The 14,171-nt window shown below is 46.4% G+C and overlaps 1 protein-coding gene across 1 annotated transcript; it reads left to right on the top strand.

Moving 5' to 3' along the window:
• Positions 1–3,676: 3,676 nt before the first annotated feature.
• Positions 3,677–13,902, top strand: SNAI3 (snail family transcriptional repressor 3). Its single transcript, XM_001376812.4, has 3 exons — positions 3,677–3,946; positions 10,366–11,001; positions 12,949–13,902. Exons 1-3 carry the CDS (start codon positions 3,871–3,873, stop codon positions 13,128–13,130), a joined length of 894 nt encoding a protein of 297 aa, XP_001376849.3. The 5' UTR covers positions 3,677–3,870; the 3' UTR covers positions 13,131–13,902.
• Positions 13,903–14,171: the final 269 nt, after the last annotated feature.

Below are 14,171 nucleotides of genomic sequence, written 5' to 3'. Positions count from 1 at the left end.
CTCATATAGTGCATCTGGACTGAAATGTTAATTGCCAAATATGGTAGTTATTATCATCAATGAAAGCAACCAATGGATACAGAAACACAGGCAAGTCCATTTCATTTTATATCCATTCCAATTAAATATATTTTTATTAAGCACCTACCAAGAGCCAGACACTGTACTAAGCACTGGGAATATAATTAGTAAAGATAGTCCCTGCCCTGGAGGCACTTATAATTTATGGGGAGAGATAAATACAAAAGGAGGCAGAAAAGGAGGTTGTTCCATGGAGTTAAAACCAAGGAGAGAAGAAAATGCAGAGTGGAGTGATCTGAGAATCCAGTTTCTGCTCTCTACAAAAGAAAGCATTGGGAAGAGTTTAGTATTAAACCCTCTAGCCCCCCAATCAGAGGGGTGAGGAGACTCAAGGAGATAGTGACAATCAAGGCCCTGGGAGGGGCACTAATTATATATATCATATTATTTCCAGTTTCATTGATAAATGGTTTAGGAATAATTTAACCTAGTTATAGTTCATGTTAAGCTTTCCACAGGCTTATTTTCCCATCCATCACGTTCCCCCCTTGCTTTATAAAGCAATATAACTCAAAATCTTTCATCATCTTTCTCTGTAATGTTTTATTTATGAGTTTTAATATAAAATGATGTTGCTCTTCATTGCTATTTTCTTCCTCCCACAAGAAAATGAAGTGTTTTCCTAGATGAAGCAGTTTCTGGCCTCTTTGTTGTAGTGAGTGTTGCGCATTGGTTAACTTTCTATAAGAAATAATGATTATAAGAGTAACTGTCTTTTCATTTATCCATTTCCTTCCAAACATTGGGAGGAATGTATAAACTTGATAGCACTGGAGAAACACATATTGTGATTAATAGTTTTCCCTTTGCTAATGTCCTCCTTATTTTGGCATTGAAGTGACCCTGGAGTCTTGTTCAATAAACATTTATTAAGTGGGGAAGGAAGGGGAAGGGAAGGGAAGGGGAAGGGAAGGGAAGGGAAGGGAAGGGGAAGAGAAGGAAGGGGAAGAGAAGGAAGGGAAGGGAAGGGAAGGGAAGGGAAGGGAAGGGAAGGGAAGGGAAGGGAAGGGAAGGGAAGGGAAGGGAAGGGAAGGGAAGGGAAGGGAAGGGAAGGGAAGGGAAGGGAAGGGAAGGGAAGGGAAGGGAAGGGAAGGGAAGGGACAAATAAGAAAAGAAAACCACTGACAGGTTCCCCAGCTTCCTATATGAAAGAAGCCTGTAGAAATATTTGAAAATGTGTGCTTTTCCTTTGAGGAGGGAGGTGAGATGGGGGATGAGAACATATATACAGGCACCATGAATGGTAGAGGAAGCAGAGAGGTGGATACCAATCAATATACCCTGACAATTACATCTCCCTTGCTGTCAGCCCGTGAGAGAGTCATATAGGAGGCAACATGGAAAGAACACTTGGAATATAGGAGACCTGGCTTTTCTTCCCAACTTTCCCACTATCTCATTCTATGATTTTGGCATATACATATACATCTACATATATAATGCATATGTGTGTATCCTAACACTGGAAAAGTCATTTGACCTCTCTGGGTCTTTGTTTCCTCATTTGTAAGATGAAGAAGTTAGACAAGATCATCATCATCCCTATGGTCTCTTCCTGCTATAAATAAATCTAGGACCCTTTGGTCATGAGCTGAAGACTCTGCCTGCTAAGTGCAATCTCTGGCAGGTCCTAACAAGCTGGTACAGTTTGAGTCTTGTGATACAGTATCTATATTACCTCATCTGGAAAATGGGGGCAATAATCCTGATACTACCCCATTGGCCAGGACTAAGAGGAAAGCACTTTGTAACTCCTTAAGCTCTATAGTAATGAGTGAGTAGGTGTGTGTATGTGCATATGCACATATATGTGCCCACATGCACACATGTGTGCCTGCACATGTAGGCAAATAACAGAATCCCATAGGAGAGACCTAAGAAGCTATCTAACCTGATCTGTACCAGAATAGTGATCTTCTCTCTACAACATCCCCAATATAAGTATGTACTCAAAGGTTTTGGTTTGAATTCTGGCTTCCTTATATGTATCAACTGCATGACATTGGAGAAATCTCCTTACTTTTTCAGTTCCCTCATCTGCAAAATGAAGGGCTTGGATTAGATGGGAGTTTTCAGGGGGGTTCATGACCTTGGATAGAAAAAAAAAAAAAGGACACCCTAAGTATAGTTGGTTCCCTTGACAATCTTATTTATTCTGTGCATTTTAAAACATTTTTTTCTGGGAAGGGGGTGATAGGCTAAGGGCTTAGGCATTCATTACCAAACTGCCAAGGGTCCAAAACACAAAAGAAGTCAAGAACCCTGGACTAAATGACTGATCTCTTAGGTCCCTTCTTGTCTTAAAATCATATGACCTATAGGTGTGTCATGTTGGGAGGGGGGAGATTAGGTAGATTTCTGATTAGTTTAGCTAGAATAACAAAACCAGATGAAGTCCGAGCATTCTCAGAGATCTCAGAATCCAACTTTCCTCATTTTGTAATGGAGGAAACTGAGACCCAGAACTAGGAGATAATTTGCCCAGAGACATCTGTTTAGTAGTGGAACAGGTAGGATTCACAGGATAGTATTCTTTCCCACTCTGACTGCTACTCCTTCCCAAGAGAAATAGAAGTGACCTCATAGGTGATATGCTTGATTAAGCATAGGGTGGGTCTCTCAGTGACCCATTCCTGGCATTTGGATAATAAAGATTCTGGGAATACTTTATCCAAACCAGTTTCTCTAACTATTAGAGGAGAGGACAGTCATCTCAATTTCTCAGAATCAGTTTTCCTAACCCTGATATTCACCAGAGTTATAGTGCCCAACCTAGGTGGGTGGTCTTCTCTTTGTTGGCTCTGCAAGAGTAGACCAAAGAGGGAGTCTTTCTTTCTTCCTTTGTTCCTTCCTTCGTTTCTTCCTCCCTCCCTTCCTCTTTCTTTCTTTCTTTCTTTCTTTCTTTCTTTCTTTCTTTCTTTCTTTCTTTCTTTCTTTCTTTCTTTCTTTCTTTCTTTCTTTCTTTCTTTCTTTCTTTCTTTCTTTCTTTCTTTCTTTCTTTCTTTCTTTCTTTCTTTCTTTCTTTCTTTTTTCCTCTTTAAATTCCTACTTTCCATCTTGGAATCAATTCTGAGTATCGGTTCCAAGGCAGAAGAGCGGTAAGAGATAGGTAGTGGGCGTTAAGTGACTTGCCCAGAGTCACACAACTAGGAAGTGTGTGAGGTCACTTTTGAACTGCCTATAGATAGTCCTGGCTCTCAATCCACTGAGCTAAGTAGCTGGCCTGAGGAGATTTTTCTTAAAGCCTGGAAATGAAGGCTTTGGAGTACCTGTGAGTTCCACTAATTGTCTCTCTGTGCCCAGCAGGGGAAGGGAAGGAGTGAGAACTGCTGGCTATCCAGTCCTGGTAGGGGTCAGAATATGAATACAAATTGGCCAGAACTAGGGAGATCTTGGAGGGGTGGGGGAATTAGGCAGGGATGGTTCTTCCAAAAGCCTGGGCTTTCAGGTTTGGAACCCAGCGTTCTCCGACACCTGTCCCCTGGCAAAGGGGCCTTAGGGAGGCGGCCCCTCGGCCCCGCCCCCTGCACTTGTCCCGGGCCCTGGTTGGCCCGTCGGGCGAGCTATGTTAATGAGAGCTGACCCTTATTGCACCTGACGCGGAGCCCCTGTCCAGCCCTAGAGGGCAGGGAGGAATGCGAGCCTTTGGGGCTGCGTGACCCTCCCTCCCGGGCTACAGGCTGGACTGGCGGCTCCCCAGAGCAGTGGCCGCCGCACCGGCATCAGGGACCTCCAAGGAAAATCCTCGGGGCGCAAAGGGCCACTCCCCCCTTCCCCCCCCCAGGGAAGATGCCCAGGTCCTTCTTGGTGAAGAAACACTGGAGCAACAGAATCCCCAATTATGGCCAACTGGAATCTCAGAAAGGTAAAGGAATGTCCCGGCGGGAGCGGGGAGGCTGGACTCCGAGGGAAGCCGGGCCAAGATCGTGCCCCGCTCGCTCTTCGCGATTTGGGGAGGAAAACGAATTTGGAAAAGCGGGCTGAGTGAGTGGAGCCAGAGGAGAAGCTGGCGGCGCCGAGCCCAGGGGTTCCTTGTGCAGCTAGCAGGTGCAAGCCCGGCAGGAGGCCGGCCTGGAGGATGCGGGGGCGGTGGGGCCTCCTCAGGAACGCTGAGGCAGGAGGGAAAGACAGAGGAAGAGGCTGCGGGTGACTCTGGGGACCCAAGGCTACAGAACCCACCTGCTGCTCCCGACTTTTGCCGACGGGAAAATTTGCGGCTGCTTCGACCCCAAGCCGCGAGTTTAAACACCCCAAATTCCCGTGAAAGATCTGGGGGTTTGGTGACTGGCGGACCCAGATGTTCTTTGGAACCTTTCCCCGAAGGGCTGAGAGAGACTCTCTCAAGCTCCTACAGTCCCTTCCCGGCGGCAACTCCCTCCCTTGGCCCCCAGCATACTCTGAAGCCCTGGGAATTTCAGATTTCACAGGCTAAGCTGTGGTTAGTCCCTGGAGTTCCAAGGGAGCCTATCTTTTTCTGAACAGGTGGGGAAAAGCAATCTGGCTCTCTGTCTCTGTCTCTCTCTGTCTCTCTCTGTCTCTCTCTGTCTCTCTCTGTCTCCCTCTGTCTCCCTCTGTCTCCCTCTGTCTCCCTCTGTCTCCCTCTGTCTCCCTCTGTCTCCCTCTGTCTCCCTTGTCTCCCTTGTCTCCCTTGTCTCCCTTGTCTCCCTCTGTCTCCCTCTGTCTCCCTCTGTCTCCCTCTGTCTCCCTCTGTCTCCCTCTGTCTCCCTCTGTCTCCCTTGTCTCCCTTGTCTCCCTTGTCTCCCTTGTCTCCCTTGTCTCCCTCTGTCTCCCTCTGTCTCCCTCTGTCTCCCTCTGTCTCCCTCTGTCTCCCTCTGTCTCCCTCTGTCTCCCTCTGTCTCCCTCTGTCTCCCTCTGTCTCCCTCTGTCTCCCTCTGTCTCCCTCTGTCTCCCTCTGTCTCCGTCTGTCTCTGTCTGTCTCTGTCTGTCTCTGTCTGTCTCAGTCTCTCTCAGTCTCTCTCAGTCTCTCTCTCCCTCCTTCTCCCCCTTAAGTCTCCTTTTTTCTCCACTTCTCCAATAATTTTGAATTCCACTCCTGGCTGGTGTCTGACTCTCCGTCTCTTGGTTTCTTTCTCCCAGGAGCAGACATTTACTTAAGAGGGAAGAGTAGGTCTAAGTATACATTCCCAGAGCCCTGAATTTAAACTCCTTGGAGGAATGAGTCCTCATCCCTTCCTCAGCAGCCCTGAGTTCCCTTTTCCTAACCTCTTGGAGACTTCCTAAGGGTGAGTTCTAATTTACTGAATGAAAAGATTCTCAGAGCTTCTTACAGTTCATCAGCTCTGAAAGAATCTTCGAGATTATCCAGTCCAGCTCCTTCATCTTACAAATGAGGAGTCTGAAGCTCAGAGAAGGGAAATGATTTGCTCAAGGTCACACAAATAGGAAGCTGTAGTCTGGATAGACCCCTAATTCAGTGCCCCTTCCATTACAACCTTTTGAACCTCCCCAAACACTGAGCTGCTAAGGGACAGATAGAACTTTCCTAATGAGTTTTTCTTTCAGAGAAGGATTTGTTTGAAGGCCTGAAAACCCAGTCCTGTGACTTGCTAGAGTAGCCACCCCTATCTGGGGATCGGCAAACAATCCCAGGGATGGCATTACTAGACATCCCTCGAAGTGGGAGGAGAGAATGGAGGGAGAGAAGCTGAGAGGGGTTTGGAATGGTCTTTCTGAAGGGTTATTTTTTCCTGTCCTAGGAATAAGTCACCTGATCAAACACTCCCTCCTTAAGCCCCTGAAGTCCATTGTTTGGCAATGGCATCCATACCGTCAAAGTGAATTATTCATTAACACAGGTCCATGTCCACTCTCTAAGGCACCCCCCCCCAATAACCACCACATGAATAATCTCAATTTCCAAGAGACTCCCATTAACATCAGTGCCCAGAGCCGTCCCTAAGGGGTGTTTCTCCACCCCAACCTGGTGTCACTTCAATAAGCCTTGAAGGATGGATGAAAGGAAAAGAATTTCTTAGTGTCACTTCAATAAGAGAAATTGGGTTAAAAATCCGAGTGGTTTGGGAAAGGGAAGATGAAAAGACACAGGACCCGAGGGTGGCTAGTGAAGAGGAGAAGAGGTATGGACCCTAGTTGCCTATATATTAGTCTTTTAAAATGACAACTAGTAAGATTTCCTGCTAGAGGCCCTCTGCAGCCCCAACCACCTGTCTCTGGCGTGGTTGGTGTGAAAGGGGAATGGTCATGGGTCTTGCTGGTGGTATCATTTTTCCAGAGTAGACTTCTGCTGGGGGGGGAGGGGGTGGAATTCCCATAGCTTTAGAAGGTGTGGGATAGCCAGGAGTTTGATTTTGAATAGGTACCCTCCCTGGAGGATTTCCCTGGGAATAAATAGTGCACTCAGAATATCTGAGCCCACAAGGAGTGAAAACTATTTCACTGGAGATCCTGGCCTCCGAGAACAACAAAAAATGGGCAAGACAATGTCAAGCAAAAGAAGGAAATCAGTTTAAAAAAATATCCATGGGCAGGCACTCTCTGACTCTAAGGTCATTAAGTATCATCTGAGGTGGTCTGGTGGTATTCCTACCCAATAGATTTTTTTTTTTACATTTCCTCTCTCTATCTCTACTCCTTTCTACCTGTTCTCCCTCTTTCCAACTCATTTCCTAGGACTGTCCATGGTACCTATAAACTATTGTCTGGCTCTGCTGTGGCTGACCCCCACACCCCCCTCCCAGAATAATGAGGTTGCTGAGCCTTGAAGGATGGATGAAAGGAAAAGAATTTCTTAGTGTCCAGAGAACAACTTTTGGGGATTGCTGTGATTTCATTAATATAGGAAACTCCCAAATGACAAAACTCTTTTGAATGAGCATTAGCACTTTGCTGTAGCTTATTTTATTTACTTAAAAAAAAAAAACTCTTACCTTAAGTCTTAGAATCAATACTTTGTGTTGATTCCAAGGCAGAAAAAGTGGTAAGGGCTAGGCAATGGGGGTTAAGTGACTTACCCAGGGTCACACAGTTAGAAAATGTCTAAGGTCAGGTTTGAACCCAGGGTCTCCTGTATCTAGACCTGACTTTCAATCCACTAAGTCACTTAGCCACCCCCCTTTGTTATAATTTATAATCTCATATTTGCCTACATCACTGAGAAATGACTTGCCAGGGTCACAGAATTCGGAAGAAGCAGTACCTGAACCCAAGTCTCCTTTGTTCTGAGCACTAAGCCCTACTGCCTTTTCTGTCTACTTGTAAATTGATAATGGTGCCCAGGACTAAGGAGGATCATTCCAATGACATAATGGAATGTAGTTCTGTAGGGTCTAGCTTGAAGGAACCCAAAGCTTTTCTCATTGCTGCCACACCCCACCCTGAGGAAGGACAAAGGACAAGGTGGAAACAGGATTCATTCATTTGACCAGTAAAAGAATCCGGGTGGGAGAGGTTAAAAATGAAGGAAGGACTCAAACTCTAAACGGAATGGGGAATGGGAATGGCAGGAAAGATGGCTTACCATAGCTCTATAGAATTTGATAGGTAAGGACGAGTAACTGATTTCATCATCATTGGTCATTAATATTTATTATGTTGCCTATGCTACAAGCAATATAGTCATAGACCATACTTATGTGTTTCCTAGTTCCTTCCTTCTAGGAATTCTTTCAGAAGTTTCCATTAAAAAAAACCTTACTTTCTGTCTTAGAACTCTGACAGAAGGGCAAGGGCTAGCCAATAGGGGTTAAGTGACTTGCCCAGGGTCACACAGCTAGGAAGTGGTTGAGGCCAAATTTGAACCCAAATCCTCCCAGATTCCAGATCTGGCACTTGCTCTAACTTCCACAGTTTTTGTTGATACACCAGGGCTGGACTGGCAGAAGAGGAGGGTCCACCCAAGAACCATACAAAATATGTGTACCAAAAATCTTATCATAGATTTCAACATTAATGGCTCAATAAGGCACTAGGACTTTGGGGATACTCTAAATGTGGTGGTGCCTTTAATAGACTAAATATTTTCAAAGGCAGTGAAATGTGTGCTTGACTGAAAGAGGAAGGAAATGGAGAGAAGAGAGGGGGATGAAAGAGAAGAGAGGGACGAGATCTGAAAGAATGGGGGACTTTCCACCTCACTGGGCTTCATAAATAGTTTGCAGCTGCATTCTATCTGTTGGATTTGATGGGTCAGGGCTAGAGCTGGCCAACAGGTGTGACTAGGTCTCCTAAAAAGTGACCCCTGGGAGGAGGGGAGGGGAAGGGGAGATCATTATCGTAGTAAAGCTGTTTGTTCAGAGTGAGTGCCCAGCTCTGGAGTTATCTCTGGGATGATTCACTCTCATCTCCCCACCACCCCAGCTGCCTGGGAGCCAAGAGTCCCGGCTCTGGCTTTCCACAGTATCGGGCAGTAAAATGCGGAAAAGAAATAGATCAAACCCAGTAGTCAAGTGAAATTCTGACTTCCACATAGGAGTTTCTTTGCTCTTTCCTGGACAATAAACAGATCTCTAAGACTTCCAGAGTCCAGGGGCTATTTGGTCAGGGGTTAATTGAAGCTTCTTTAGAGGCTCACAGTTTCATAATCTGCCTTCCACAACCCAGGAGACTGAGCTCTTAGAGGGCAGGGGATGAGTTTTTGGCCCTTCTTTGAATCCCCAGCCTTTACCACATAGCCAGTGTTGAATAAATGCTTCTTAACTTGACTTGACTTGTGGCATCCTTGTTTACAAGGTATAGCTATATCCCTGACTCACTGCTATTTTCCTGAAAACCTTCTTAAGCCACTAAAACTGGCTCAGTGACTAGAGAGCCAGGCCTGGAGACAGGAGGTCCTGGGTTCAAATCTGGTCTTAGGCACTCCCTAACTGTGTGACTCTGGGCAATTCATTGAACTGAGACAGTTTAGCCTTGTCACTCTCCTATCCTAGAACTGATATGAAGACAGAAGGTTAGGTTTTTTTTTTAAACCCTTACCTTCCATCTTAGAATCAATACTGTGTACTGGCTCCAAGGCAGAAGAGTGGTAAGGGCTAGGCAATGGGAGTCAAGTGACTTGCCCAGGGTCACACAGCTGGGAAGTGTCTGAGGCCAGATTTGAACCTAGGACCTCCCATCTCTAGGTCTGGCTCTCAATCCACTGAGCTACACAGCTGCCCCCAAGGTTAGGGTTTTTAACTCTTATTATGAACAAAGAGTAAGAGAATTCATTCTGAAATTTTTATTTGGAAAAGCCTCCAGAATTTAACTACAATCCACTGTACTAATGTGTTTACTTTGAAGGCATTTAAACTTAGTTGCTTAAGTCTTTGACCCCTCTACCTGCTTGGGAAATTGTAAGACTTGAATCATGGTGCTTGATGGGGAAATGCTAGTTTTGATTAGTCTTTAACTGTGACTTTTTAGTAATGTCCACTAGAGCAATATTCTAGTTCCCCTAGAAATGCTCAAATATGGTTCAGAATTTTAAAATTTATTTTTATTTTATTTTTGGAGTTTCCTGTTTTTAAAAGGGCATGAATATGCACCACCATTTAGAAGGATGAACCAACTGTGCCATCACTGAACAGTTGACATTATTCCTCAGTAAGAGCCAACCTCTGTAATAATAGACGGTTAGGTGGCACAGTGGAGAGAGCACTGGAATGGAGTCAGGAATACCTGAGTTCCACTCCAGGCTCACATATGTGACTCTTGGCAAATGATTTAGCCCTCTTCCTACCTCAGTTTCTTCATCAGTAAAATGGGGATAATACAGTCACCTTCCACCCAAAATTGTGAAGACGAAATGAGATGACAACGCTTGGGAACTTTAAAGCACTATGGAAAGGCTGGCTATTATTCATCTATTTTAGATGTTATTTTGACATTGCCAGGAAAATTGAACCCGACAGATAATCCAGCTGGTCTGGTTTGTTACATCAGGGGAGGGTGTGGCCATTTAGGAGTAAGTATGGCTGAAAGAATTCCCCAAATTGACTAATCCCCCTGGGTTTAAATGATATTCGTGTATGTGTATTTTCTGGGTTTCTAGTGCCTTGGCTGCCAGGGCAACTGGGAAATCTAGAGAACGAGAGGCGACAAAGCATTGGTGATCTTGCCATGACTTAAGAGGCTGGCATGTGGGTAGATGGGAAGGAGCTCTGTCTGGCCTGAGGCAGTGGTGTGAAGGTCTAAGGACACATCCCCAAGACTGGAGGCTTATATCTCCCTTCCCTGGCTGGGGGTGTGGCTGGGGGTGGGCTGGAGCACTTCAGTTTCTCCCACCTCTCTTTATTCCCCCTCTCCTTATGCTTGTCTCCCTGACAGAGATCAATGGGTCCTGCTACACCTGTGAGGGACTGGTCTTCCCCCTCCTCCTTCAGGACAAAGCGGCCCCTTCTGGATCCAGTGATGCTAGCAGCTTGTGGGACCGCAACTCTGTCATTGCCTGCATCTCACTGCCTCTCCCCCTAAATGGGGAGGCTCGAGAAACCCCCAGCCCAAGCCCTCTGGAAATCAGTGTGGTGGACTCCCTGGACGGCCGAGTTCCTAGCAGCCCTCTCAAGGATAGCCTGAGTCATCTCACCCTTTCCCCGTTGCTGGACATACCTAAGAGGTGGCCTCTCAATCCAGGGCCAGAGGCAGTAAAAGCTCCAGGAAAACTGCTTGGGGGTGGAGGTCCACGAGGCGGGAGCCCTCCACTGGGCTCCGTGGGCTGCTTTGAATGCTTTGACTGCCACAAGACATACCACACGTTCTCCGGGCTGTCCAAACACCGGCAATTGCGCTGCGATCTTCAGGCCCGCCGGTTCTTCAGCTGCAAATATTGTGACAAGGAGTACTCCAGCCTGGGGGCCCTCAAGATGCACATCCGAACCCACACGCTGCCTTGTATCTGCAAGATCTGTGGCAAGGCCTTCTCTCGACCGTGGCTGCTCCAAGGCCACATCAGGACTCACACAGGTGAGACCATGGGGAGAGGTAACAAAGTAAGCCCATGGGGTGGGAAGAGAGTCCGGCAGAGGCTCGCTAGCCATCCGAGGGGCTAGAAGTAATCAAGGAGAGCCCTTTCCTCCCACCCAGCTCCACTACTTTTCCTTTTTCTCATGTAGAACCAAAATACTTTGTAGTTTGTCTTGAATTTCATTTGAAATAGTTTGAATCTAAGTCTTTTCAAACAGAATCTATTTTCTTGTACCTAGTGTAATTCAGAATTAGGGGGTGGCAGGGGAATCCCGGGAGGAATGGGCTGCTCCTCTGGGGGATCTGAAATTATGGCTGAGATGTCATCACTGGAGAGCAGAGAGAAGTCACGGTAAAAGTAACTTGGCCATAAAGGGTGACTCCATCAGTAAAAGGAAACACAGGAGAGATATCTGAGTTTGCAGATACTAAGAAACAAGGGGAGAAACGGAGGCAGGGAGGAATGAAGAAAGAGAAGGAAACAAGTCTCCTAGAGGGAGTTCTTCTACCCAAACAGCTGCAGCCCCCACCTTTGGCACGTAGGGGTGTCCCTATATTCAGATCAGATGAAAGAGAGCCCGTGCTGTAACACAAGCCCCCCAATCTTTCAGTTGTGCCTCTCTCAGAGGTGGCTGAGAATCTCATGGAAGCTGCCCCAGAGGCAGAGATTTCCCAAGAGCCATTTTCTGGCACGGGGAGATTTTCTTCTTCCTTCTGCCCTTGGTGGAGGGGTTCTCCTCATGGTCTGTTTTCTCCACTTCAGAAGGGCCCTTGATTCACTAAACACATGGCTCCAGAACGTCAGGAGGTGGAGTGCTCTTAGGCCAGAGCGATTGGAATGCAAGGTGGCTCGACAGAGGGCTGTCCCCAGTGGCCATTCATCTTGGGGGTGCCCAGCCAAAGTTTGGTGTTGGAAAGAGCTAGTTGTACATATTCACCTGCCACTGGTCACCTTAATAGCCCAAGGGATTGGCCAGTGGCCAAAAGGAGTCTCTGAACTTGAGGTGGAAAGTGGGCTGACCCTCTGGGGTCACTACTGGCCTAGGCTTTCTTGATTTTTCATCAAAGCCCAGAATTTGCATTTCGTATGGAGTTCTTTATGCTTCTGGACCAAGAGATAGCTAAGAGGTGAGGTAGATAGAATGATAGGTCTAGAGCCAGGAAGACTGGAGATTTCAAATCCAGCCTCAGATACTAGCTGTGTGGCCTTGGGCAAGTCATTTAATTTCTATTTGCCTCAGTTTCCTCCACTGTAAAATGGGAAAAATAATAGCACCTACCTCCCAGGGTTGTTGTGAGGATCAAATAAGATTTGTAAAGCACATGGCCCATAGTCGGCACTATATAAATGCAAATTATTATTCTGAAGGGTTTTTCCCCACTATAAATTTTCCTAAGGAAAAAGTAGTGTGGCTTCATTAGAGCATGGATGAGACATTCTGAATCTACCATTATATAGCTTTGTGATATTAGGAGAGTTCTGTCAACTATTCCTTCTAAAGTGAGGGAGGGGGCAGTCAGAATTCCCTTTTTTTTAAATTATGAGAATGAATTCCCATTCATAATAAGCCTAAAGCTCTGAATATTTTTAAAAGATATGATGCTATTTAAAATGGCTCATTTAAACTCACTTCATTTAAATTGGTCATCTTTGGTTGTATTTTCTTTTAATAACTCCTATGTTCTATTTTAGAGTCAATACTGTGTATTGATTCCAAGGCAGAAGAACAGTAATGGGAGTTAAGTGACTTGCCCAGGGTGCCACAGGTAGGAAGTGTCTGAGGCCAGATTTGCACCCGGGATCTCTCGGCATCTCTTATTAGTCCTCTTTTCAATGTCTTACTCATACAAGAGAAGGATCTTGTTCTGGACTGCTCTGGGAAGGGAAGCTAGTGATGAATCCTCTGCACAGACCAGTCATTTGGCTTTATCTCTTCCTCTCCCCAGGTGAGAAGCCGTATGCCTGTTCTCACTGCAGTCGGGCCTTTGCTGACCGCTCTAACCTGAGAGCCCACCTGCAGACGCACTCAGACATCAAGAAATACCAGTGCAAGGGCTGCACCAAAACCTTCTCCCGCATGTCTTTGCTGACACGACACAAGGACGCAGGCAGCTGCCCAGCCTCCTGATGGCCAGACGCGGTCGGGGAGCTGGGGGAGAGCTGGGGCTGGAACTGAAGCACCCCGCACGGGGGTCACTCTTGGAAGACTCTATGGAGCCGGGCGAGGAGCATCGGGGGCCCCGGAGAGCCGGATCTCGGGTCTTTCGTTTGGGATGAAGAGAGCTGAGCACTGTGCGCAGACCAGCCTGGCTCTCCAACTGCCTTTGGTCCCTCCTCTGTGCCTCCTGCTTCATTTTGTCCCACATGGAAACTTTGCTCCTACCTGGGGGGAAAAGGTGGGAAGAAGCCCTTTCCTCCCTTTACCGGCTTAAGAATTCCATCTTACTCTTCAAGAGGCGGCCTGCTAGGATATAGGGGAAGGCTTGAAGAAATGCCAGCTGATGAGCGGATAGACTTCTCCACTGATGGACTCATATCCCCTTCCCATCTGTGACTGGACAGGACTCTGACGTGGGCACAGCCAGCTTTGCAGACCCGACTAAGGGCCAGTGGCATGCTGTAAGGGCTAGAAAACTGACTTAAGCAGCAGACTTAAGCTGTGGTCTTGTTTCTGACAACAGGACAACCTGTTCCATTACTTTGCCTGGTTTTCCCCTCTCAAAAAAAATGGAAAAAAATGTGTGTGCACCAGACAATGGCAATCATGGTGGGTTGAGGCAAGTGGAGCTGGGGCTCCCTCTGCCTGACTGGCACCTTTATAGAGGCAGCGGGGTTATTGTTGGTGTTACTGACTTCTGTAAGGAAATATACTTTTTGAATATTAAAAGAGGAATCTCAAAGCTGCTGCCTGTCCTGTTCTTTAAGGGTAGATTTTCTGTGTGATTCCCTGGGACCAAAGTCAACCAGACAAGCTTGTTTCAAGGAGCCAGGCACCATAGTAGGAGATGAGGATATTTCAAAGGTAGTCTTTGTTTTTTAAACCTTTGCCTTCCATCTTAGAATCAATTCTATGTATTGATTGGTTCCAAGGTAGAACTTATTTCCTGTATGTTTTTTTTTTTAACCTTCTGTCTTAGAATCAACACTGTCTGTATTCCAAGGCAGAAGA

The sequence above is a fragment of the Monodelphis domestica genome, chromosome 1 (assembly GCF_027887165.1).
Source record: "Monodelphis domestica isolate mMonDom1 chromosome 1, mMonDom1.pri, whole genome shotgun sequence".
Lineage (NCBI taxonomy): Eukaryota > Metazoa > Chordata > Mammalia > Didelphimorphia > Didelphidae > Monodelphis > Monodelphis domestica.
This window is presented reverse-complemented; position numbering and strand designations above follow the sequence as displayed.

Excerpts from the sequence above, each read along its gene's own strand:
- SNAI3 (XM_001376812.4), top strand. The coding sequence starts at position 3,871 with ATGCCCAGGTCCTTCTTGGTGAAGAAACACTGGAGCAACAGAATCCCC. Across the intron at positions 3,947-10,365 it reads CCAACTGGAATCTCAGAAAG|AGATCAATGGGTCCTGCTAC; the intron begins GTAAAGGAATGT and ends TCTCCCTGACAG. Across the intron at positions 11,002-12,948 it reads CCACATCAGGACTCACACAG|GTGAGAAGCCGTATGCCTGT; the intron begins GTGAGACCATGG and ends TCCTCTCCCCAG.